This window comes from Meriones unguiculatus, chromosome 9 (assembly GCF_030254825.1).
Source record: "Meriones unguiculatus strain TT.TT164.6M chromosome 9, Bangor_MerUng_6.1, whole genome shotgun sequence".
NCBI classification, from domain to species: domain Eukaryota; kingdom Metazoa; phylum Chordata; class Mammalia; order Rodentia; family Muridae; genus Meriones; species Meriones unguiculatus.
In genome coordinates, this window is record NC_083357.1 from 362,604 (window position 1) to 390,088 (window position 27,485).

The 27,485-nt window shown below is 37.1% G+C and overlaps 2 protein-coding genes across 3 annotated transcripts in view; one reads left to right on the top strand and one right to left on the bottom strand.

Annotated features, from left to right (window-relative positions):
- The window catches only part of Gpr137c (G protein-coupled receptor 137C), a 54,493-nt gene extending 42,976 nt beyond the window's left edge, over positions 1–11,517 (top strand). For both annotated transcript variants that reach the window (XM_021643339.2, XM_060390671.1), the window contains 4 exons: positions 6,090–6,239; positions 7,396–7,521; positions 7,669–7,787; positions 8,634–11,517. In XM_021643339.2, the coding sequence (XP_021499014.1) occupies positions 6,090–6,239; positions 7,396–7,521; positions 7,669–7,787; positions 8,634–8,811 (573 nt within the window). In that variant the 3' untranslated portion in view covers positions 8,812–11,517. The remainder of the gene's footprint in view (positions 1–6,089; positions 6,240–7,395; positions 7,522–7,668; positions 7,788–8,633) is intronic.
- A 376-nt stretch (positions 11,518–11,893) lies between these two features.
- The window catches only part of Ero1a (endoplasmic reticulum oxidoreductase 1 alpha), a 41,019-nt gene continuing 25,427 nt past the window's right edge, over positions 11,894–27,485 (bottom strand). The window contains exons 10-16 of the mRNA XM_021643331.2: positions 25,938–25,964; positions 25,722–25,814; positions 23,882–24,128; positions 23,276–23,345; positions 18,100–18,186; positions 17,778–17,911; positions 11,894–14,846 (exon numbers count right to left, since the gene is read on the bottom strand). Of these exons, the coding sequence (XP_021499006.1) occupies positions 14,786–14,846; positions 17,778–17,911; positions 18,100–18,186; positions 23,276–23,345; positions 23,882–24,128; positions 25,722–25,814; positions 25,938–25,964 (719 nt within the window). The 3' untranslated portion in view covers positions 11,894–14,785. The remainder of the gene's footprint in view (positions 14,847–17,777; positions 17,912–18,099; positions 18,187–23,275; positions 23,346–23,881; positions 24,129–25,721; positions 25,815–25,937; positions 25,965–27,485) is intronic.

Consider the following 27,485-nt stretch of genomic DNA (forward strand, 5'->3'; position numbering starts at 1 on the left):
CCTAGAACCCCTGCATAGATATAGCTCATGGCAGCTCAGTATCCAAGAGGGTTTCCCAATAGGAACAGGGACCATTTCTGACATGAACTCGGGGCTGGCTCTTTGATCACCTCCCTCTGAGGGGGGGACAGCCTTACCAGTCCACATAGGAAGACAATGCAGCCAGTCCTGATGAGACCTAATAGACTAGGGTCAAATGGAAGGGGAGGAGGACCTACCCTATCATTGGACTGGGGGAGGGGCATAGAATAAGGAGGAGGAGGAGGAGGAGGAAGGGGTGGGGGAGGGGGGGCTACAGCTGGGATACAATGTGAATAAACTGTAATTAATAAAAATAAATTTAAATTAAAAAAAAAGAAAAGAAAGCCCCCAAACTTCTTTCAACATCTCTAGACATCAGGAAAATTCAAATTAAGGCTACTTTGATATAACACTTCACCCCAGTCAGAATGCCTATCATCATAAATCTTCCAACAAATGTTGGAAAGGATGTAGGGAAAGAGGAACCTTATTCACTGCTGGTAGAAGTGTAAATTAATATAGCAATTATGGATATCAGTTGGATGTCCCTTAAAATATTAAAAATAGAACTGCCATATGACCCAACTAATTCCACTCCTGAGTATATGCCCAGAGAACTTTATATCCTATTGTAGAGATTTTCTACACCCATGTTATTGCTGCTAGAATAAATATCTTTTAACAAGGAAATGGAACCAATCTAAATGTCCATCAACAGATGAAATGTGATCTTGAATATGTGGCCCATATGCAAAATGGAATATTATTTGGCTATAAAGAAAAAATAGGAAAATGGATGGACTTAGAATGTATAATATTAATAAGTGAGATCACCCAGACTCAGACATGAAAAAACTGCATGTTCTTCGTATGCAGATCCAAGCCTACAATGTATGTATGTTTGTATGCAAATAGCTCTAAGTGTGGATGTAGTACAACATTCAGAAAAGAGACCAAGAAAGGGTAATAGTAGACAATGAGGAAGAACAACATGCAGATGGAGCACACATGAGATGCGAAAGAGGATAAAAGGTAATTGTTTTTTTCCTGCTTCCAACTCTGTCAATATGTAAATTATAGTGAAAATTAACACCCTAAGCAAAGCTCCATTGCTTCAGAGTAGTGGTTCTAGCTGTATGGGCATTCACCGAGATACATGGCCTTTAGGACTCGGCAAGTGTTCATTTGAGTGGCTACTTACTCTACGTGTGTGATGGTTTTATTTGTCAGTTTGCTACAATACAGTGATTTTTAAAATAATAATAGCCAACTAAATTGGTACAACGGAAAAAGAACCTAGACATCACTTCACACGTATGCTGTGCTCTGATCCCTCAAATATGCTAAGAACAATCCAAATGGCAAAGGAAGTATTTTTAACCAGTAGAGACTGAGCAGCTGTATATGCATATGGAATACAGTTGAACCTCCTGGATTCATCATTCATGTAGCCATACGTGTACATATACATGCATGCATGAATACATACATACATATACAAGTTCAAAATGGAAAAAAAGTCAAAAATCCAAAAGAAAGAAGACTTGTACAAGTTGGCGACAGGCAAAAATTACTTAGGCCATAGAAAGTAATAGCCAAGAAAAACCAAGTTAATAAATTAGACTTAATTAAACCTAAAAACATCAAAAGGCAAGAGTAAGAAAATACAAAGACAAACCACAGGCTTCAAAAAGCAGTTACAATGCATATAAAAAAATCTTCAATGCAGTATTTTTTAAAGACATCTAAGTTGGAAGGTGTTAAAAGATTTGAATAGATTGTTTACAAAATGTACAAAAGGTGAAAATACAGTATCGTTAGCAATCATGGTAAGGCAGATTCAATGAAGACATTACTACACATCCTTCAGAATACCTTGGACTAAAAAGCTTGCCACCCAGGTGGGATCTAGGACAACTGCATGAACAGGACAACTGCATGAAGCCACTGGAACTCAGATTTTTGGAAGTATAAAATTGTATATCCATATTGGGAAAAGATGTCATTATTTCTGAAAGCAGTTGAACCTCTGCCTACAATGTAACTCAGAAAGTCCACTCTTGGGTATCTGCCAAAAAGAAGTGAAGCCATATTTCCACAAAAAGTTTAGGAATCCTTACAGAAACTATAAGGGCAGAAATGCACATGAACAAGCTGTTATATAAGCAAACTGATGTAATTATACAGTGGAGTTAATATAATTAACTGTCCCAGTTTGCCTGGAGCTTTCAAGAAAGTGGATCTTTCACGTACTAAACCAGGAAAAGCCATAGCAAAGCATGAAGACTTGCTCACCCTCAGCAATGCCACTGTGACATGTAAATTTAATGAAACCAGCAAACAAGTCCATATTCTTTGATTCTGCTTACACAAAGCTCTAGAAGAGGCAGAGCTAAGTTGAAAAAACAAGAATGAAAGTGTTTATATCTGGGGATTGGCTGTGTGGTAAGTCAGGATTGATGATGGTGGTCTGTATCTTGGTAGAATGTTAGCCTGCACAGTGGTTGCATCTTTTTCAGTTTTTAATCCTGTGCTTTGCAAGATAACTCTTATTTGTTTTCTAAATCACTGGTTTTCTTCTATTTTATATCATTGGTTTGTCTATAAGTTGTTTTATTAATTACTTCATTGTTACTGATTCTTTGCCATTTTCTCCCTTGAAAACAACCTTACACTATTGGTTTAAGCAGAGTTAGCCTATTTTATTCAAGCAATTATTTTATTTCACAAAGTATTCTCTCTCTCTCTTTCTGGTGTGTGTGCATGTGTGACCTTGCATTTTAGTGGCTAATTTAAGTAATTCTTACAGCATTCTGTTTTCTTCTTAACATTCTTTTCTTCAATTATATGGTTTCTTTAAAATCTAATCCAAAGTCACCTACTCAGGAGACTAAGATGGAATTTACTGGAGCTCAGAAAGTGCAAGAACAGCTAGACAGCATAGTGAGACATTTTCTTACAATTGTTTTAAATAATTAAGGATTGATTATAGGTTGATGTTTTCATTAACTTGGAGGGCTCAAAAAATTAAAATGCATATTACTGAAGATTTTAATCTTTAAGTTTTTCAAACTTAATCTTTTCATCTATTATCAAACAGATGTTTTATTATAATTGTACTGGGTTAATTAAAAGAATAAACTCTACTGTCTATCTTTCCACATATCTTTTTTTTTTCTTTTTAGGTTTTTCTTTTCAGATGCCTCCAATATGTGTTGTTCTTATGAGGAAGTCAGTTACAATAATGATTCTCAGCTCGACCAGAACCAGTCTACTTTTATAACAAACTCCATTAAAATCTTTTATGTTTATTTCTTTTATGTGTGCACATGCACACACATGTATGGTAGTCACAGGACAAGTTAGGGAAGTCAGTTCTTTCATTCAAAACCGAGGACTTCAGGATTGGAAACAAGCACATCTGGTGCACCATCTCACTGATCATAGTAATGAGTATTTTAATAACTGTCATCTATCCTGAAATTAATAAATTTTAACCTACAGTACAAATAAAATTTAATATAGTTACCATAATTAAAATATAAAGTGAAAATTAATGAAAGAAGTTAACAATTATGTCAAAATGTAATTTGGAAAGCATGCTATAATCAGGTATTTGTCTGAAGACATAAGAATAATGCATGGGCAGCTGCAGGTGCAGAGTTTTTCTTTTTCTGTCAGTCACATACAACAGTCAGTATTGGCGTTAGTACTGTGATTTTGTGAAATATTTGAATTCTTGATAAAATTTTGAAAAAGAAAACAAATACAAGTTTTATGTAATTACCCTAATTATAATAGGAGGGATTTTATACATTATATGTACTTATGGAAATTCTGGAAATGTAAATTATCCAAATTTTTTAGATAGTCCAAATTTTATTTTTTATTTTTTTTATTTTTATTTTTACTTTTTGTTCTTCCAGGGCTAGGGACCAAACCCAGAGCCTTGGGCTTGCTAGGCAAGTGCTCAACCACTGAGCTAAATCCCCAACCCCCAAATTTTATTTTTTAAACTAGCCTTTATTACAATTTTTGAATTTTGAGAAAGCACCTTTTTTAACCATACTCAATGATTAATAAACATATACAAATAATAACTCACTTCATAAACATAACAAGGTAAAAGATAACATCCATAGATCTTCATCCAACGTCAAAGAAGTGATATCATCCTCTGGTCATTGGTTTCATGAAAGCTGTCTTAATCATCAAAATGTGGAACTTCATTCTTCCACCAAGATCCAAGAAGAAAAATTAGATAACCCAACAAGGGAACAAGTGTTAGCCTCTAACATTCTAATTGGATCCCTGAATTCTGCACTTGAGATAACAGTGGAGTGTTTACACAAAGTGAAATCCTTCTCTTCTGCTTTTTTAGGGGGGGGTGGAGGGGAAAGAGGGAAGAGGTTAAATTTAAACTTTCTTTTAACCGAGCATAATATTGAGACATAACCCCTACTATCTAAAATCATTGGTTCTTATGAGATTGAACATTAAATGTGAGAATATATGTCCCAATGCCACAGAGTTAAGAAATTAATTGAACTCAAGGAAGCCAGGCAGGGTTCTGCTCACAGAGCAGCCAGTGTGGAGACTTCACTGAGCTGGAGTTGCAGCTCATCCTTGAGCTGTATTCTTCTAATTTTGACATGGAGTCAGAATTCTGACAGTCTACAAACAATCCTACATCAGGTTAATTCTGTTTCCTAGTTCACAAAACAGTGCCATATTGCTAGGGCTATCTGGCATTCTTTAAGCATTAAATGGGCGTTATGCTTAGCTATAATTCCCTATTCTAGGGAGCTGCTCATCAATACTCATGATCATGAACCAACACAAAAATCACAAGGAGCCCTCTCAGCAGGGCAGGGGTTTCGTGGCTTCAGATCACAGTGAAACATGAAACAGTCTACCAAACATGTTAATGTAAAAAATGGAGTTTAATTCTGGCCAAATAATTCTATTTTTTCTTGAATATCATAAAGGGCAAAGGACAGCTGTCCTGTGAGAGTACTCCCCTATGACTTGCAGGTCATTTAACAACCCTGGACATTGTCTGCTAACTGTTGTAACTGTCCCTTAATCTAGTGACAATTGAACACAAACTTCCAAATTATTGTATTGAGTGTTTACTTGGCTCAGTCTCTTCAGTCTCTTTGGCAATGGCATCCTTATAATAATGTTTTTTACTCACAGATAAAATATGTAGAATTACAAAGGAAACCTATTGTATTAAGATAAAGACCCCAGATTGAGAGTCCTTGCAAACAATATCATAATCCTCTTCTTTGTACTCAATACAGTTGAAAACCAGGACATTACTGGACTTTCAATCTCTGGAGAAAGGATAAAAGCCAAATTTTAGACTGTTAACACTTTTTTTCTTTTTTGGTTTTGGTTTTTCGAGACAGGGTTTCTCTGTGTAATAGCCCTGGGTGTCCTGGATTCCCTTTGTAGATCAGGCTGGCCTTGAACTGACAAAGATCCACCTGCCTCTGCCTCCTGAGTGCTGGGATTAAAGGTGTGTGCGACATCATGCCTAGCTGACACACATTTGTACAATCAAGTACAATCAAATAACCTGGATTATTTTGTCAGCAGCAAAATATCACTCAGAAGACTATCATTCATTTCCCAATAAAATGGAGTAAATATGCAAGGAACTGAGTTGCTGTTCTTGCATTGTATCAGAAGAAAAAAGTGTATCAAATGGAAGGGTTTTCTCCTTCCCACTTTGATCAGACTACACCGATTAGAATCAATAATGACTCAGATCTTAGTCCAGTTTGTCTACTTATGTTTTACCACAGGAATAAGGAAACGTTGACAAAACAAAGCCTTCCTCTGGCTGCCATTTGGCAAGTGGGCAAAGCATTTGCACATTTTAAACTCAGTTTGTCATTCTAGGAACAGGAATTACAGGCAGAAAAATCAAGTTTACTTGAGCAGGTATTCACTCAGCTTTCTAGGGGAGGCTTTGTTGGAGGTGACTGTGCTGTATGCAGATGGCTCAACTCACCATGGCAAACATGCTGAAATCATGCCTGCGCTTTTCATTTCTATAGGGTATGTCTCTGTGCCAGACTGTCGTCGTTGGCTCTGTAGTCATCCTTCTCTACTCTTCCAGAGCTTGTTATAACTTGGTAGTGATCACCATATCACAGGATACACTAGAGAGCCCATTTAACTATGGCTGGGATAATCTATCGCATAAGGTAAGTGACTGTTGCACATTACCAGTCTGCAGTTAATACCGATGACAACTGAGTTAGTCTTGGCAAGGACATTTGGTGTTTAACTCAGACATGGATTTTTGCAATCTCTGCTTTCAGTAACTCTGTTTAAGATTGCTTAAAATTTTCCGTTTGCATGTCACACCTTGAAATAATTCTTCAGAAAGGTTTATCAAAGACATAATTCATTTTGTAAATAATAATAGCGCTAGAAACCTGTTAGTCATAAGCCCAGTTACCAACCTTTAAAAGGATGATATTTTAATATCTGTAGGTAATTGTCTGTCATTAGCAAGTGAATATATAGCTAATGAACTGTGAGGATGAAAGAACAACATAAAATCTTAATACTTTGTTCAGTTTTGCTAAATAATTACTTTCTTTAAAATTTGTTTTTATCAGCCTTGCAAAGTGAAGGCTGTTAAAAGTGCCTTATGTATCCAGGTGTTTACTATAGTTCACAGCATTATATACTTATTTACCCTCTCGGCATGTTCCATCCCCTGCCTAAGCACACAGCTTGACAGTTACATGCTTTATCTATGCATGATTTTCACTTGGCACTGGATTCCAGGCAATCTAGAGGACAACTTCACTCACTCACTAAGGAGACGTGCTTTCCACACGTGCTTCCACGTGGCAGATTCTCTTCACTCTTTCCCACTTCCCATCTCCCAGCCTCTGGTAGAATAGAAACAAATGCAGTGTGTAGACTAGCTCCAAAGCGTATTTTAAAACTCAGCCCTGCTGGTTTACCCAGAATGTCTTATTTCTCCACAGGCCTGAGTCAGGGTACTACTGCATAGTGGGGCAGCTGGAACAGAAATACCTTAGAACTGACCCTCTTCAGACTAGGGTGATTCAAATGACATCATTCTATATTAACCAAGGACTAAATTCTATGCTAATGGATTGAAAAAAAAGTTATTGTCTTATTGTTGTAAAAATTAGAAGTATTGTTTTGTTCCTTGTGTTAAAAAATAATCATTACATAAGACGTCAGAAAATAGAGAGGAGCTCAGTGCTTTTGTGTTTATACTTGCTATGTGTTAACTCACCCAGCATGAAGCACTTGTGGCAGGTGATTGCTTAAATATAAAACCAGTGTGAAAATTACTCTGCCATGCTCTATGGACAGGCTCGGGGAGAAGATGGCAGTGGAGGAGACTACATTGTCTTTGGAATGGTCCTCTTTCTGTGGGAGCACGTACCAGCTTGGTCAGTGGTACTATTTTTCCGGGCACAGAGATTAAACCAGAATCTGGTAAGATATCATAACCCCCAATGCTCAGTATCATTTTTTAAAACATGGATTATTTATCCTGAGATTCTGTTTTTAGCAAAGTTTGAAGCTAAAACTCACAGATTCTAGTCTCCTCCCTTCACCCAGTCCCTGATACTGCATCCACAGGCACCCGCTGGCATGATAGGCAGCCACAGCTATAGCTCCAGAGCCTTCCTTTTCGACAATCCGAGACGGTATGACAGTGATGACGACCTGCCACGACTGGGGAGCTCACGAGAAGGAAGGTAGCTGTAACTGGTCACTTATACTGAACTAGTATTGATATAGATTGAAATGAACAACTCTGAGCTTTAACCCGCCACTGAACAGGTGATTTGGCAGTACATGTTAATAAGTACAATTATGAAATACTGAACTTGAGGCATTATATCTTACCTGTGTGGACATGCTTTATAAAGAACTGTCAGCTAACCTGAAGCCAGCATACTACCCTTTCTTGAAAATTGTTGGAGTAAACAGGTGCCATATCATCTCACAACCCTTCCTAGTCTCAGAGCCAGAGCACACACTTACTCTCATGTATGTTGATGAGCAGGGAAGGATTGCTGTGCACTATGCATCTGCTTCTCTGTTCCTAAAGCAGATTTGTCACATCGACAAACAAATCTCCCCACACCCTCCTGCAGCAAAACTGTTGTGGAGCCTTATATACCAACAGGACTCATTCAGCTTGATTCATTTTCGGTAATTCTAGCTTCACCTAGACAAGACACTTAACCTGGTTTTCTTTCGCACAGTGGTGGTTCTAACTCAGACTGTCTAATAGGTATGTATTGAAAACTAAAGGAGAACATTTATATACAAATGTACATACAAAGTACAGTACAGAAAACATTACCGTCAGGCACATTTCTGCCTCTTGTGAGAATCATGTATTTTTTTATAATATGTTTAACAGATCAGAGGTACTAGTTAGAAGCCATTAAATTTTGTAGAAAGTTGATGTTACTTTGCACATTTATTTTAATGTTTCTGTATTGGAAATTTCCTTGGAAATGTTTTTTAAAATGCAAGTGTGTCATCTGCTCACAGCCCTGTGACTTCTTTGCCATATTTCTTTGTTGTTGCAGTTTATCAAACTCACAAAGTTTGGGCTGGTACGGCACCATGACTGGGTGTGGCGGCGAGACGTACACGGTCACCCCTCCACTGAATGGACCTGTGACAGACACTGCTCCTTTGCTCTTCACATGCAGTAATTTAGATATGAGGAATCACCATAGCTTATATAGAACTCCACAAAACTGATGACTTTCCCATGGCAGGAGTCTTGAACTGCTTCTAATGAATGTGTTTGTGTTGTCAACATCTTAAAAACCATCTGCATCAACATTGCATCATCTCTTGCAACTAACAAAAATCTGGAAATACAGCTGTGTTTTGTGGTTCTCCATGAAACACAGCTGTTTGTTTTGACCTCCACAAAGTGAAATTCGAAGTTTGGAGGAGAGAGATTAGATGCTAAGGTACTTGACCTCAGAACCTCCTAACTTTGGAACATCTAACGCACATTTGCATATTTGCACTTTGACCTGTATTCAGAAAGAATACTTTGCAGTCCCCAAAGCCACACTAGAGTATTCACACCAGAATATTATTGTATACAAAATCAGAAAGCAGTTTTCCACAAAAAATCAAAACCTAGAAATTTGATGGTGTGCTCTACACAGAATCTCAATTACAGCTTTAAAAGTGTGATCAGTGCACAGAGTTAAGGCTAAAAAATGTATCATTCTAAAAATCTAAAAACATGTAACTGAAGACAGTTTTTTAAAGCATCCTTTGAAAAATGTCAGTTGAAATTACTCCATTATTTTTAAAAAGGGATAGTAGAAACCCTTACGGTGCTGCTGGCTGGCAGTGTTCTTTGGAAAACCAGAGAAGTCTCTTCAAGAACAACCGTGCGCCAGTGGAGACTGTGTGGCTTTGAGTAGGACTGGTCAGATGGCTATTTTGTGCAACTAAGGTAAGTAGCAGTTTAAGATGATTCTTCCCAGAAACAATAGTGACCTCATAGGGGGCTTCGGTAGAACATCTTGGGACTAAACAAGTTTACAGATGTGTTTAGGGAGTGTTCATTTAAAAAAAAAAAAGTGCTAAGTTAAAACAGCATGTTTTCAAAAAGCACCCAATTTATCAGAAAGGAAATGGAGCTCATCCTACCTATTGAGTCAAGACTGTCCTCAGGTAAATTAAAGTAAGACATTTTGCAGTGAGCTGAAGTGCAATACTTTATAAGATGTAAATTCCACATTTATTTTTCACATTTTATACCTTGTATAAATTTGGCCTAAGCCAAATTAAATTAATTCCAATCAACTCAAGCATTGGATTAATAAGCAAACAAGAGAAATGTAAGAGGTTAACAACATTGGAATATTTTAGGATTTCATTAAAACTGTCTTAAATATGCTACTATAAGCCGTGTGCCTATGCATGCTCGTGTTCACGCGGGGACGGACACACACACAGTAGTAAGCCAAGACAACACAGAATTTAAGAATGCACTTTCTCCCTGTGTCTATATGAAAAGCAGATGCTGAATACCTCAGCTCCCGAGTGGACAGGCAGCTTACGAGGTATTCACACAGATAAAGACCCTCACACAGGATCTGCCAACTGCTTCAGAACTGGGATGAACACAGCTGCCCTCTCCATACTGTGACTAGAAAGTGTCTTATTTGTACTCATACCTAAAAGATCTTTCAGCTTTTTAATGAATAATGCAGCAACTTCACAAAAGTATATGTGAATCTTTAAAATTACATTGTTAATCTTTTTCATCTTTTGAGAGGATGGTACAAAGCCAAATACTTTTCTTTTTATGAACAACTGATTTTAAATTCAGTCAAAAGCATATTGAATATTAACGGCATTTGTTTATAAGTTCTCATTGTAACAGATCATTTGAACTTTTATAGTACGGAAGTTAGCCTCGGTACCAAGATGACAACCTATCAATAGTCTACAACCGTGGATTTCTTTTAAGTTATCGATTTTTCAGAATGCCAGTTGGTTATTTTTATGTTAGGTATCTGACTCTATTGTCTTTGTTAATCTCTGGGTTCAAGATATTTTTTTCCTAGTTAAGCCTCTCTACACAAATCTACTGGTTCGCAAAGTAAACCAAGATCACGTAAACTCTTCAAATAAAGTATTTTAGTTCTTTTAGCTGCACCGGTTGACTATACTAAATTTGAGATTTTTTGGTTCATTATATTTATCAACTCAAGCACTTAAGGTTTTTTTGGTTTTGTTTTGTTTTTTTTTTTTTTTTTTTTTTTTTTTTTTGGTTTTGTTTTTAAACAGGATGTCTCTTTGTAACTCTGGCTGCCTGAACCTTGCTTTGTAGACCAGGCTAACCTCAAACTCTGAGATTGTCCTGCCTTTGTCCCCTAAGTGCTAGATTTAAAGGTTTGCACCACTACATCTGGCCTGTAAAGTACCTAAATTCGTACATTTGTCTCCTTATATACATCTCACAGTACATCACCAAAGAAGAAATCTGCCCGTGTTTGCTTAAAATTTCAAAAGCACTAGCAGCACTTTAAGTTTGGTCTCAGAAGAAGCTGTTCATAGTCAAAGGGCTACAGTTCCCCGTCCTCCTGCACTGAAGCACATGACAATTCCAGCCCTTACAGTTGTTAATTAGAAAATATCAAATTTTATTGCTTAAGTGTATAATTCTACAGTGATTAGCAATATTTGTTGTCATTTCATTTTGGTTGCTATTAATTTTGAAACTCTTACTACTTACTGTAGCTGACTGTAGTTTTATGGACAATGTAATTTATAGCTAATGTGGCTTTTTAAATCGTAATTGCCTTTTTATTGTTTAACAGTGTTTCTCAGCTATACAGTCAGTTTCAAACTGGTTGCAAAAGTATAGCTGTGGCCAATGAATGTATTTATTTGTTGTCTCACTAAATTAAAATAAAACGCTACTGTAAAGAATGTGTTTTTATTTGGAGGTGTGTTTTCTTCATGTATCTTAATGGAATCTATTCAGTTTCTTTAAAAAATCTCATTACAAATGAATTTGCTTTTAATGAATAGTGAATTATATCTGGATCATAACACATATTTCAGCCAGTCTGCAATACAGTACCATGTTTTTAAATGGTATTTTAAATGTTATTAGGTAGACGTTTAAATATTAAACTAAGAAAAAAATCTTCATGAAATAGTTTATAAGGGTCTGCTTTCTCCTGAGAATCTTGAAGTTTGTCTAGTCTATAATCCCAGCTGGCCTCTCAAGTAACTCCTGTGGCAACTTCCCTTAGATGTTTTCCCACAGTGGACTCATTCATGACTGACCAAAGACCACATCAAATTTTAAATTATCTCCATCTTTATTGCCCCCCCTAAAGTCTACTGATCCTTCTGTGAAGCAAAGGCAGTGAAGGTACAGCTGTCACTGTGAAGCAATTTACTCAACTAACATTTATTAGATGCTCATATGCCAAACATGATACTATAGAGATACCAAAATGAACAGTTTCTTTTCCTGCCCCTAAGGAGCTCACATTCTAGTAAAGGACACTTTTTAAAAAATAAAACATACAGTACAGTAAGTGATTCAGTAGAGGTAGGTTGCAATTACAGTGGTGACCATAGGGAAGGGACGGGTACTTTCACAGATTTTCAAGAATGCAGTAATTTCCCAGATGCAGAAGCCTAGGGCTCTCAATGCAAATATGGTATCTACTCAGGTTTGAAGGGCAACCAACTTTGGACTTTTCCTTGGAAGACTTTTAACACTCTCATCAGAACAGAATAGCAAAGACAAGAGGCAGCTCTTGGGTATCAAGCAAAGACTCCCACCAGAAAGCTCATAAAATTGCCAGCAGATATTAGGCTGACTGTTTCTAGACAGTCCAATCTGGTAATGTAGACCAGCAAAGAAATGGGGAACTAGACTTCGGTAGTCCTTTGGGTAGCAGTAATAAAAACTGAAAGAAGATGCTATATCAGAAACGTGAGTGTAAAGTCAGCACAACTTAGACACCAATATCGATGGAGGATAGAGGAATGAATTGTAATGTAACTGCAATGGTTCTGAAATGAACCAAGGAAGGAACACAAACATAAGAGTAGGTTTGTGGAGACCAAGTCCTTGAAAATGCAGAAGTGACAATCGGGTAGCCAAGTGAGCACAGGAGGAAAACAGACTGAGAAGTCTAAGCTAAAATAAAATCACTTAATGGAAATCCCCCAAGGATGGGATCTACTGATTGACAGCAAGAAGGAAAATATCTGAGGAATGCTATTTGGTTAAATGCAGAGGGTAGAAGATACCCAGGAGCAAGTCAAATGCAAGGACACAAAGGAAGAGGGACTTGAAGGAAAGGACTGTCAATAGTGTCAAGTATAGGAAAAGTTAAGATACTAAGATTTCTTAACAATTAAGAAATGGCTTGGTTAACTGTAGACTCAGAATGAAGAGGGACAGAAGACACAGAGCCACTCAAATGGGAAACGGCAAGTGAAAGCAAAGAGGTTTTCAAAAGGGCTGGCTGCTAAATACCTTTATATGTGATGGTCACTTAGTACTTTAAGCCCCAAAGAAAACTGACCTAATTAGTGGGTTGATATTTTTCATTTATTACCCTATTCAAAAGAAAAAAAAATGAGAGGGAAAGAAAAATAGGACACATTTTTTAGCACAGTTATATCATCATTCACTTAAAGTATACTAAATGCATACATATTCCATCAACAAATATTAGACACCAACTGTATGTTGGGGACAGAAAAAATACACAGCAGTGTAAACTGACATTCCTAGCCATTACATATATAAATCCTGCTAGGATTATGTGACATCTCAACCTGTTCTAACTTCTCAGATGATACATATCTATAATAAAGGGTGCATAATTTTGAGGTATACAGTATTTATAATTGCCATGTGATATAAATTCTTAAACCACTTCAAATATTGTTTCATTAGTGGAAGAGCTTCCACTAATGAAAATCTACCCAAGTTATAATTCCATGAGTTCCATGTATTAAAAAAAAGCATGAATTGTATACCCTATGATCAAGACAGGTCAAAAAAAGACAAAAAAAAAATTCAGATGACTGGGACATGGGACATTTCCTCATTTTAAGGCTTATAGTAGTTTAGCTTGGATTTGTAAGATTTGGGTTTTCCTTTAAAAAAATTTTTTTTAGGAAATTACTGAGCATCACACTGAAGTATTTCGGGTTAAAGCATGATACCCATGACCAGTTTTCCAACAGTTAAATAAAAACAGGATATCTGTGTCTACATAGGAGATAAGCAAGGCCTGAGGACACAGCTCAGAGATGCAGGCATCTTATAGGGTGGGGTAAGTGGTGAAAACAAGTGAACAATCCATAAATCTGAATTAAACAGATTTTTTTTTACTATTTTTGAAGCTTTTCTGTAAATATGAAATTATATAAAAATAAGAATTTCCCCAAAAATTTACTATTAGGGGAAATATTATGAGAATAAATATATAATTTATTCACCTTTCAACAATGTCTAGAAATCTGTGCCTTTGAATTGTTCTACTTCCCTACATAACCAAATCAGCACAATCAAAATAGCTACATCACTCTAAAAGGAATGTTTCATACCAGTGTACTTTAAGGTTTCCAGAAAAATTCAGGCCTCCCAGTTAAATCTGGACTTCAAACAAATAATTTTTAGTATAAACATGGCCCTAATACTGCATTTAACATACTTCTATTTAAAAGAAAACTAGTTGCCTATCTAAAATTCAAATCTAAGTGGGCACTCTCTATTTTCTTTGCAAACGAGGCAAATGAAAAAGCACTGTTTTTAGGCAGATGACCACAGTTATTGGTGAGCCTCTTAGAATTTCACTGTCAAACACTTGTCCTCGTCACCTTAGCTTTATTCTTACTGTATCTTCTTAAATGCAGCTTAGTTTGAGAGGCTTAAACCATCATTCACCTAGCTTTATCATGGGGGAATCTGGGTTCTTACTTTTGCTTAGTATTAAAATCTATACATTACCAAAATACATTTTTATTAACAATAATATTAAACATGAACACAGCTTTAAAAAATGTCATTTACTTAAAACAATGTATTTCTTTCTTTCTTTTTTACAAAAGCAGCTTTATATAAACATTTGGCTTAAGACGGTCATTGCAATCTTGATGGTCACAGAACCGGCCCTTGGGCCTCCCCCTGTGCAGAAACAGGAACTTTTCACCATCCTTCTCAGTGAACATTCTGTAGCAAGTGCCTGAAGTTCTCTAATTCTCTCACACTTGTAGAAATCCTGTAATCAAGAAACACTTCACTTAAAAAGTCTTCCATTACTTTTCTGTTAAGCACTCTGCATTTTTAGAGTACACAAAAATTGTGAAGTAGTTTATTTCAACAAATTGAAAGGTACATAAATCTATTATATCCTTTAGGTTTTAATCTGGCAAGGCAAACCTAATATGGACAAATACAAACTAACTTTTAATACTGACATATTAAAATATATACATGTGGGTTACAGAGATGGCTCAGAGGTTAAAGAGCACTGGCTGCTCTTCCAGGGGTCCTTAGTTCAATTCCCAGCAACCACATGGTGGCTCATGACCATCTATAATGAGATCTGGTGCCCTCTTCTGGCCTACTCACACACATGCAGGCAGAACACTGTATACATAGTCTTTAAAAAATAGACAGACAGATAGATGGATGGATGGATGGATGGATGGATGGATGGATGGATGGACAGACAGATGTAAACGCACACATACATCCAGAGCTATATTAAAGTATTTAAAGCACATCAGTATTTAGTATAAAATACATAAGGGCAAAAGAATATTTTAGGTATTCATAAATACTCATTATTTGTATTACATTTGTAATACATATTATAAAATACAAAAATGTATGGGTCTCTGCAAGGGCCCCATAGGCCCAAGTTTTTTGGCTCTGTTGTTCTCCTTGTGGAGCTCCTGTCCCCTCCAGGTCTTTCTATCGCCCTCTTCTTCCATAAGCTTTCTGGCACTCTGCCCAAAGTTTGGCTGTGAGTCCCAGTATCTCCTTCGATACCCTGATGGGTAGAGAGTCAGTCTTTCAGAGGTTCCCTGTGGAAGGCTCCTGTCCTGTTCCTTGTCTTCTCCTACTTCCAATGTCTACCCTGTTTGCCCTTCTGGGTAAGGTTTCAGCCTCTTCCCTAAGGGCTTCCTTGTTGTTTAGCTTCTTTAGAACTACAGATTTTGGTATGTTTATCCTATATTATATGGCTAATATCCACCTAGATGCCCTTCTCAGAGGAAGCCCATAAGCGGCTCAATTCCCAAGTGGGTTCCCTAGTAAGGGGGGCAGAGTTCTCTGACATGAACTCAGTGGCTGGCTCTTTGATCACCTCCCCATGGGGGGTGCAGTCTTGCCAGGCCACAGAGGAAGATGATGCAGCCAGTCCTGATGAGATCTGATAGGCTACGGTCAGATGGAAGGGGAGGAGGTCCTCCCCTATCAGGAAACTAGGGAAAAGGGCATAGGGGGAGAAGAAGGAGGGAGGGTAAGAATAGGAGGAGACAAAGGAAGGGACTACAGCAGGCATACAAAGTGAATAAATTGTAATAAATTAATAATTTTTTAAAAAATGCAGAAATGTAGAAATATTAAAATAAGTACTTTAAATATCCACAAGTATAAGAATACAATAAGTAATAAACCTTTCTTCAGTACTAAATGATCAAAGCAGAAAGATTGAAACTATTAATCTTTAAGAAGTAAGAAAAGTCAATTCTGACCCAATTTTTATATATAGTAAAATCTGTTCTGTAGTATATTTTTACATGCTCTTTTTTTTTTTCTTTTCTTTTTTGAGACAGGTTTTCTCTGGACTCATTTTGTAGAGCAAGCTGGCCTCAAACTCACAGATCGTCCTGCCTCTGCCTCCAGAATGCTGGTATTAAAGGCGTTAGAGGCATTAAAGACGTGTGCCACCACTGCCCTGTTTATGCTCCTTTTTAAATGCACGTTGGTGCTGATCTCCAGTATGATAACAGTAAAGCATACAATTAAACATAACAATCAAGCTCCTGGGTGCTAGGGAAATAATTTTTAAGGCCAATTATTTCAAACCTGAAATGTTTATTATTATTTTTAAGTGAAAAAAAAAAAAAATACAGCCCTAAAAATGTTAATTGAGGGCCTGGCATGGTGGTACATGCCTCTAATAGCAGCACTCGGGAGGCAGAGGCAGGCAAATCTCTGGTCTAGAGTGAGTAGGACAGAGAAACCCTGTCTCAAAAAAAAAAAAAGTTAATTGAGGGGATAGGAAATGCTGTCTATCATGACAGGGGTCAATCCCCAGCACTGAAGGAAAAAAAAAGATCTGTCAGTCTCAGAATTAGCACAAGCCAGAGGAAATGCCCTCCACATTTAAAATTTTTGATGTGTTTTCTTTATCTCATTGTTTTCCTCAAAAATTGTCATAGAAAATAATTTTTAAAGAATTACTTATCTTTTTGCATAATGTTAAGTTCATAGAAATATTTGTGACTTTCCATAATCTTTAAAAGTAACACCAACAGTGCTTACTTTGGAAGCACATATACTAAAAACAAGACCAATAAAGTGCTTTTAAATAGTCACAACAGGCTGGGCCTGATCTTTAATCAGGGTCTTTAATCCTAGTAGGACGATGGAGGCCGACAAAGCTCTGCGTTCCATTAATGGTACTACATACCATTAACTTAATGCTCCCCACAATCCAAAGCTAGATATGCGCTACCCCTCAAGAGTTTCTTTAGAAGACTCAGAGACTAAGTGGCAGGCCTAAATCCATACCCCCAGTGACCTGCACATTTTGAAATCAGGCCTGCCTCGCTCCTAATTTGTACTACCTGAAATGAAACATAAGCCTGGTCTACATAGAGTTCCAGGCCAGCGAGGGCTATATAGTGAGTTCTCACCTCAAAACAAAACAAAAACCCTAAATAGACAAAATAATTACAATAAAATATACAAATTTAATAGTACTCATATCTGAGTAAAGTAAACATGAATATAAAAACCAATAGATGGAAATAATATAGTTGTAAATGTGTATATATTCTTGAGGTATTTCACCAGATCATATAATATTGTAACAAGATGATTTTACTAAAAAAGAACACTCCTAGTTTTATCTGAAAATGTACTTATATCAGATTTACATGGCTATGAGAAACAATTTCAGTACATTAAAACTAACCTTCCAAATGCATTAAACAATGATACTATTTCTTGTCTGGTTAGCTGGAATTCATAACTTGGTCCACTTTCTGGCATGTTTGCGATCAGCTTTTCAGAAAACAAGATCTTCAGAGCAGTGCCCAAACCCTGAGTCTAAAACAGAAAGAAGAAAAAGGGACAAATTAAGAAAAACCCTTCGGGAGGTTGGGATTGGGAGGGGAGGAGGGAGGGGCTTATGGGGGGATACAAAATGAATAAAGTGTAATTAATAGTAAAAAGAAAAGAAAAGAAAAGAAAAACCCTTCAACAAAGGGTGAATAAGAAGACTGAGCAAGATTTACCTGAAGCTTTCCCCACAGTCGACACTTAAAACAACCAACACAATCCATGATTCTCGAAATATTTCTAAAATGTAGTCGGAAGTCTTCCTAAAAACAATTTAACAGAATTTTGTAAGTTGTATACTTATATAATCAGCTAAGAATTGTTTTCTGAGCACTTTCCACATGCGCAGCAGTGGAAAGTGTGCTACAGAGCACCAAAGAGCACGGAGCATCTGCTCCATACCAGAGTTTATACTACATACCATTAACTTAATGCTCCCCACAATCCAAAGCTAGATATGCACTACCCCTCAAGAGTTTCTTTAGAAGACTCAGAGACTAAGTGGCAGGCCTAAATCCATACCCCTAGTGACCTGCACATTTTGAAATCAGGCCTGCCTCGCTCCTAATTTATACTACCTGAAATGAAACATAAGTCATTTAGTTTTATACATCAATATTGAGAACTGTGGGATTTAGATGGTATCACCAAAAAGGTAAAGGGGGAGGAAGGAGGAAGGTGACCTTTGATAACAGTTGAGTTATAGCTCTCCTTTCCTGGAATTAAGGAAAACGCTCAAGATTCTCTTTACTACTGATATTACTAATATCAGTAATGAAATCAGATATGGTATCAGAATGAAATCCCAATTATATAATATATATTGCTATTACAGTATACACATACATACTCTATATATATATGCAAAATATAATAGCCATGTATATACCACCAAATTTTAAAAAGAAATTATTGTAAATAAAATTCTAACTCCCTAAATATCATCTCACATTTCTAAACCTTTTCTCTACTACTATGCTGAAATTGGCATATTGTTCCATTTAACACATGTACACATGGTTATTAACACCAGATATCGTATTGTTTATAACAGAGGAGCATGTGTGTAATCATCTTAAAGCAGTGTATGTTCTTAAGGGATAAAGAAAAGGGAGCCAAGCATACCTTCCTTTACTTGAGTCAGAGTAACTGATGCTTCAAGTAACTCTGTCCTGGTCTTAAGAGTGAAATCCCAAACTGCCAGTAGCTTTTAAGTCTTATTTTTAAAAACTAGGTTTAATTCACTCCCTCCACCGTGTGTGTGTGTGTGTGTGTGTGTGTGTGTGTGTGTGTGTGTGTGTTTATGCATGCATATGTGAAAGTCAGAAGACACTTGCCAAAACTTGGTGATGTAGGTCCTGGGGATTAAACCCAAATCATCCAGCTTGGCTGCAACTGCCTTTGCCCACTGAACCATCTCACCAGCCCTGAATGACCAGTATTTTAAGCAGAAATTTGACACACATTTTAGAAGAAATCTCTACTATTTCAGTAGTCTGTATTTTTTCTTTTTTTTCCTATAATTTCTTTCATTATAAGAGATAAATCATATAAAGTGGACTCAACCAGATGAGAACTACAGGTCTAAGGCTGGGTGTGAGCAAAGATGGCTATCCAATATATTCAAAGAGCATCTCAATTTGCTTCAGAGGTGGATTTCCCAGAGACCTGGGTGAGCTTGAGACTGAACCTGCTGCAACAGGTTAAACAGTTTAATGAGACTCAGAACCTTACATCTTTACTATAAAGTGTACAAATTACACACTTTAACAACCTTCTCCATTTGGTACTTCTGGAGCAGTTCAGTAAGAGAACATCCTAATTCTAAACTTTTAAATAAAACCAACCATGGAATAAAAACATAGTATATAATATACCTAAAGCCCTGGGTTCTGACCCATCGTCACACAACCAGGCAGCGGAGGCCTGTAATCACAAGGTGATCAGCTGCACAGCAAACTTGGGCCAACCGACCCTGGACATGATACCATCTCAAAAATAACCTTTTTAAACTACCCAATATTGCCGTAGACAGTCTCTATGATTTGACAGGACGTTTCCTTTACTGTTTTTGACTTTGACTTAAGAAAAAAGTTGGAGAAAGTTGAGGAGAAATAATCTCCCTAGGGATGAGTCCCTAGTTTCTTATCCAATTCCAACTGGTCAGCCCTGAATGCGTATTCATACAAGCGACACTATGCAAACTAAACAGGTCTATACTCTGCGTGTGCATGTGTGTGTAATGTAACAATAAAAAAGAAAAAGAGACCATGAAATGGAGAGGGAACTAAGGGTGAGGGCCATGGAGAGGTTAAAAGGAAGAAAGGAAAAGGGGAAAATGATGTTAACTATTTTAATTCCAATCTTTAACTGAAAAATAATTGTGCTTTTAACTATTTGTTAAGCCCCTTCTTCCTGACAATAGCTGTCCTTGAGAAGCCATATGTGGGTAAGTTATCTCTAGAGAGAATAAGTAGTCTACATAAAAGCTCCACACATGTCTAAGTGGGCTTAAGTATAATGGGCCAGCAACACACATTTTACTTCAAGAATGTCACTGGCTACAAAGTAGGTTTTGACAATTACATTCTCACAATCAAAAGATACTAAAAACAAACTCATATAGAAAGGGCTTAAAAGTTTTTTCAATTAGGGTCAGGAGGGATGGCACACACCTTCAGCTCCAACACTGGAGAAGCAGAGGCAAGTGGATCTCTGAGTTTGAGGCCAGCCTGGTCTACAAAACAAGTCCAGGGCAGCCAGGGCTACACAGAGAAACCCTGTCTTGAAAAACAAAGAAATAAAAATACCAAAAAATAAATAAATAAAAAGTTTTTTATAGGAAACCATCATACTTGCAAAGTTATAAACCTCTGTTGTAAAAGACCATGCCTGCTTTGTCTAAGTTCAGTGTTGGAATCTATATAACTCAAATATTTCAATCTCAGAGCATCTCTTGAGTAAATCTTTGCATGATATGTGCAGTGAGCACACACAGTTGCTTATAACAAACAGAAAGCATTATAAAAACACAAACTACATAAAATAGCATGACTATCTTCTACCTATGTGAACTTAAGATGCTAGAAATTTAATGGATCAAGAGAAAAACCTTTGCAATTTCTACAAACAACCAGTGTCTAATAATCTAGATACACCCCAAAGTAATCTCAGATTAGAAAAATAAGCAAGTCTTAAAATAACCAGAAATTAAATTATTAACACTGATTCCTGTTGTCTTGTTGCTCAGGCAGGCACTGAATTCCTAGATTCAAAGTGTTGCCCTCCTTCACCTCCCAGGCACTCAGGAACTACAGGTACACACTGCCACATCCAATGTTCTCAGTATGTATTACAGTCATTTGAAGAACGATCAAACTCAACTGACTGTTTCTTGCCAAAATTCTCAAATGTTTCAATATTTCAGACCCTACTCTGTTCAGAACACTAGCAATTATTTCTACCCATACACAGACACTACAAAGGAGCCATGATGAAAACTTTCTTTTTTTTATTTTATTTTATTTTTCTTATTAGTTACATTTTTGTTAACTCTGTATCCAGCTGTATCCCGATCCCTCACTCCCTCCTTGTTTCTTTGGGACATGATTTCTCTGTGTAGCCTTCACTATCCTGGAACTCACTATGTAGACCAGGCTAGCTCTGAACTCACAGAGATCCTCCTGTGTCTGTCTCCTAACTGCTGGAATTAAAATGTGCCACATGCCCAGCAAAATAAGCTTATAAATGATGTTCAAATCTATGTTTACCAGAAAGTTTTTCAATTTTATTGTATTTATATATTTATTTATTACAATTTATTCACTGTGTCCCCACTGTAGCCCCCTGCCTTGTCTCCTCCCAATCTTACCCTCCCTCCCTCTTCTCCCCCTATGCCCTTTCCCTAATCCCATCTGACCTTAGCCTATCAGGTCTCATCAGGACTGGCTGCATTGTCTTCCTCTGTGGCCTCAGGGGGAGGTGCTCTAAGAGCCAGCCACTGAGTTCATGTCAGAGACAGCCCCTACCCCCTTACTAGAGAACCCACTTGGAAACTGAGCAGCCAATGGGCTTCCTTTGAACAGGGGTCTAGGTCCCTGGAGTATTGGTCTCTGCAAGGCCGCTTGGGCCCAGGTATTTTGGCTCTGTTATTCTCCTTGTGGAGTTCCTTTCCCCTCCAGGGCTTTGTAGATCCCTCTTCTTCCATAAGGATTCCAGAAAGCTTTTAAAAGTAAATCTGCTATAAACATTTTTTTTAATTTCCTGTAATTTTTTTTTTTCCTGTAAGAACTATGCATAAGGGGCTGGAGAGATGGCTCACTGGTTAAGAGCACTGTCTGTTCTTCCAAAGGACCTGTGTTCAATTCCCAGAACCCACATAACAACTTAAAACTGTCTGTAATGCCAATTCAAAGGGATCTGACACCTTCACACTAATATACATAAAATAAAATTAAACAAATTAAAAAAAAACTATACATAAACTTCAAAACACATAAAAGCTAGTTTTCTGGAATCTGGATCAAATTAAAACACTATGAAAAATATTCCTAATTCACACAGTATAAAAGGACAGGATGTCAAAAATCTCCTACAAACCAGCAAGTAAAGTAAAAATAAAAACCGTAATGAGAATCAACAGAAAAAGAAGCCTTCTTGTGGCATCGTCCCCTCCCTGTCCTCCCCTCCCTTTACAGTTCCTGGAGGCTGTGGGGGATTGCATAACCACTGAGGTAGGTGAGTGTGGCTAGACCGCACAGGAGGAAAGAGATGGTGACCAAGAACAGCTGTTCTAACAGCTGATCTCAACACTATGCACAAAAGAGAACTTTCTTGGCAAGTTGTTAATGAGCTTCTTCGTCATGATGACAAACAGGAAGGAGTGTTACAGATAGTCTAGGGAAGTCATAGCAAACCCACTGAGCTCTAAGGCAAGGTTCAGGATATAGTACAAATACCTGTACTTTATACTTTAAATATATTTTTTAATTGACAATCATGTTGTTTATGGGTGCAATGATACTTTGATATTTACTATTTCGTGTGGAACAATAAAACCACAGTAACAAATTTATAACCTGACATACCATTTTGTAGTATAACTACTTAAATCTACTCTTAGTAGTTCCAAAATCTGTAACACATACCTACTGGTCATCCTCCTGAGCAAGAGGCCACTAATGCTTCCGCCAACGGAAACTGCACTCTGACTGAGAGTCTCTGTCCTAACTTATCTCTCTCCACAGCCTCATAAGCACCATTTGCTCTACTTCCAGTGAGATTATGTTATTTTACACTCTTACCTGCGTACCCACCAGGCTGAATCTAACAATTAAGTTGAAGGGTAATTACCTTTAGTTTATGTGCTTCATTTTTATCCCCAGCAAAAAAAGAATTCTCATCAAAATGCAAAGGAAATGACCTGCATTTTAAACAGAGAATGTTCATGTTCATGTATTAAAAGTGTTCAAAGTCTTGCTAATACATTTTACTGGTCAGTGATAAATAATACAATTAAGACAGAATAAAAGTCAGTAAAGCCAACACTTATGCAAACAAATACTTATCCTCAAATCTAAATGCTAAGTGTATTACATACAAGTCTGGCCCCAAACCTAGACCGTGCAAATAAAAATAATATTGATAATAAGAACTTAAAAAAAAATGTAATACATAGGTCAAAACAAACCCAAAAAATTGTAGAAGATCTGGGAAGGCCAGGCGTAGTGATGTGCACCTACATTCCCAGTACCCAGGAGGATGAGGCAAGAGAACCTGACCACCTTAGGGAAAAAAAAAAAACACACACACACACAAAAAAAAAAAAAACTCAAGTCCAATGATTAAAACATTTACACTATTTTAAAGAGGGTTTCCTTCTCTAAATAATGCACTTTACTTGGACACCACCCTTCACCCATATGTTAATGTGTACATTATAGCATATAGAAATCCTACTTGATTTCATGAAGTATCTCCAGAAGTAACACTTTGTTTTCTGCATCCTGAACTTTATTTCCAGTGAAGAGTTGAAAATCTGGACGCTCAAAGAATGGAAGCACTTTAGAGAGAGCCCTTAGCTCTATCAGGTACAGAAAGTACAAGTTCTTCAGCCTTCTTGGACCTTCTCCTTCAGTCAGAATGCCATCAAAGCGCTGCTGAAACTCTGTGACATTGTGACCCCATTTCTTTTCCAGCCAAGTATCTAAAGAAAGAAGAGTGTTAAAGATTGAAGTGTACAGCTAAGTAATTTTCATTTAAATTATATTGTAGTTTAATATATGTAATTCAACCAAAAAGGTTTTGGTTTTATTTTATTTTTTTAAAGATTTATTTATTTATTCTTTATACAGTATTTTGCCTGCAGATGTGCTTGCATGCCAGAAGAGGGCACCAGATCTCATTATAGATGGTTTTGAGCCACCATGTGGTTGCTGGGAATTGAACTCAGGACCTTTGAAGGAGCAGACAGTGCTCTTAACTTCTGAGCCATCTCTCCAGCACCCTGGTTTTATTTTTTGTTTTTTTATACTTCAACCCTTAAAAATGTTGTCCTAAACTTAATGTACTAGGCTGGGTTGTTACCCATGGGGGGGGGCTCCCCTTCTCTGAGGATAAGTAGAGTGAAAAAGGGGGAAGGGTTAGAGTGGGACTGGGAGAGAGGGGACTTTGAACAGGCTGTAAAATGATTAAATAAATTAATTAATGAAGAAAAGATAAAGTATAATGAATGGAGAATGGAATCAAAATATATTTTATGAATATATGAAAATATAATGAAACCCTTTGTTCTGTGTAATTATTATATACTAACTTTCTCTTCAGAGAAAAGAAATTCTGTCAGAAACCATGCCTTTAAGTCAAGGTAGAGGCAGGTGGATCTCTTGGTCGACACACAGAGTGCCAGGACAGCCAAAGCTACTGAGACATTGCATCAAAAATAAATAAGTAAAATTTCAAAAATTCTATAAAAAGAATTTGTCTTCCAGAACTCATTCTTAAAGGCAAATGAATCCAATATTTACAAGGAGGAGGCATTTGATAAAAATCAAATTTCTGAATATAAACAATCATAAAATCAAAATACATGAAGAATCATTTGCTAGGCTGGAGGGGTGGCTGAGCAGGCAAGCGCACATACTGCTCTTCCAGGACCTGACCTCCGTTCCCAGAATTCATGGCAGCTCACAATTGACTGTAACCCCTGCTCCAGGTGGGCCTGACACCTCTGGCCTCTGAGGCATGAGTACTCACATGCACATAACTCTACACACATACGCATAACTAAAAATAAAAGCAAACCTTTCTTTTTTTAATGACTATCTGAAATTACTAATAAGTTTAAAGCACTATTTCCAATCAGAGTTACCATTTTATTTCTGAAAGGCAAAATACTTTCCTGTTCCAGAGAAACTAAGTTACTGAGGAAAATCAACCATGGTTTGACTTTCCATCGGCATCCTAAATCACGAAGAACAACAATTACCAATTAAAGTCTACACACAAATAAAGGCTCTTCTGCAATAACAAACAGTGCTGTTGGAGGTATTTTAATTCCCACAGCAAAACAGAGAAAATTTCCAAAGTGGTGTTTCTAATTTTGAGTGATTCAATAATATGTGGAGCCATTCAACCACATACACAACTTCTACATTCCTAATTACTCGTAATTACCATCTACCAATGGATTCTTACTGTCCAATAGTCAAACGAGTCTCTTTTTTTCCACCCAGGTAAATACCAAGAAAATTCTAAGAACACATAAAAAATGTATGAAAAGATTTTAAAAGTCACATACCTTGTAAAAGATACCTTGCACTCAAATGTACATTAATGCTTGCATGTAGGCCAGAGATAAGCCTATAGAACGCTCTCTTTTCTACACAGAGGCCTAAAAGAAATCAATGGTTTGAAAATTAAATTTTGTATGTGAATCTTAGGAATTTAGGATTTATTTCATGACTTTAAAAAGGAAAAAAAAAACATTTAATTTTGCTTACAAGTTTTAAATTACCTTCTAGCCAGCTGTAAAATGTGTTTTCTGAAATTGAAAGAAAAATAAGTCATAATCTTTTCATAACACCAAAATGTAAATTTCCACTGTTCAGCAAAAGGTCCAAATCTTACAACGGAAGAGAAGTTTGGGTGTGGATCTAAGTAAGAACCACTTTGCTCCTCAGTTAGACCCTGTGCTCTGACTTTTTGGATAAAATGTTTTATATGTTATCAAACTGTAGACTGAGTCAGGAGGGACATCACTCTGAGGTATATCACTTGGCTACCACGTTCACAGCTTCTGTGATCAAGCCCTAAGACTGCTCTCCCACAAGTAACAGACATACAAACACACACACAAAATCCAGCAAGATACCTAACTAGATAAACTTTCATAGAAATCTATGTTTTGAAAATTCAGAACTTATACATATTTTTAAGTTAAGAAGGAGCAAACACTGTAAGATATAAACACTGCAGATGTAACAGAATTCCATGCAATTCACTACACCCAAAGAGCAGCAGGGCAGTGCTAAAAACAACTGCTCATGTTCGGTGACCGTATAACAACACTGTCAAAATACTAGTAATTCTGGTTTTAGAATTAGGATCTAAAGAAGTAAAATGGGAAAAGGACAAGGAATTTGTAAAAAGGTTACTATTTTAATTTTAAAGCCTCAGTAATAAAAATGATCAGTAATGTCTGCATTAACAAAACATTTAACTAGATAGTGTGGTAAAATTAGCACAACTAAGCCAGGTACGGCGGCTCATGCCTGTAATCACAGCACTCATGAAGGCAGAGGCAAGTGGGTCTCTGTGAGTTCGAGGCCAACCTGGTCTACAAAGTGAGTCTAGGACAACCAGAGCTACACAGAGAAAACCTGTCACAAAAAAAAAAAAAGTAAATCCTTCTTTTAAAAATACAATAGTACTATCATAGTTAGTTTCAGTTGTCCACACATGTGGGAAGAGCCTCAACTGAGGAATTGGCTCCATTGGACTGTATCTGTAGAGCATGATTAGTAATGGATGCAAGAGTGAGCCTGCTGTGGCCAGGAATATCCCCAGGCAGTGAGCCTGGGATGTATGAAGAAGGTAGCTGGGCAAGCCAAAGGAAGCAAGCCAGGAAGCAGCCTTCCTCCGTAAGTTTCTATTCATGCTCCTGCCTTGGCGTCCCTGGATGAGGGACTGTACCTGTGAACTAAATCCCCCTCCTCCCCCATCTGCCTTTGGGTCATGGTGTTTCTCACAGTAACAGAAAGCAAACTAGAATGTAACCAATGATCACAAGGACCAGGTAAGAATATGCTCTTGTTTATGTGTGTATGTACACTATGAGTTTGTAGAAAGTGTCAAGATGTTTTACAGAGTAACAGTATGAAATAGTAACCAGGAGTGTGGCCCCTAGGCCCTGGCTTTGCTACTTGCAATTTATAGATTTCAGCCAGGTTGCTCCTAACCCTCTCCTCAACTATAAAATGGAAATAAAAATTACTCTTCCTAAGACAGTTGGTTGAGAGGATTAAAAAAAATTATGATTTTAAATTGCTTACAACAATCCCAC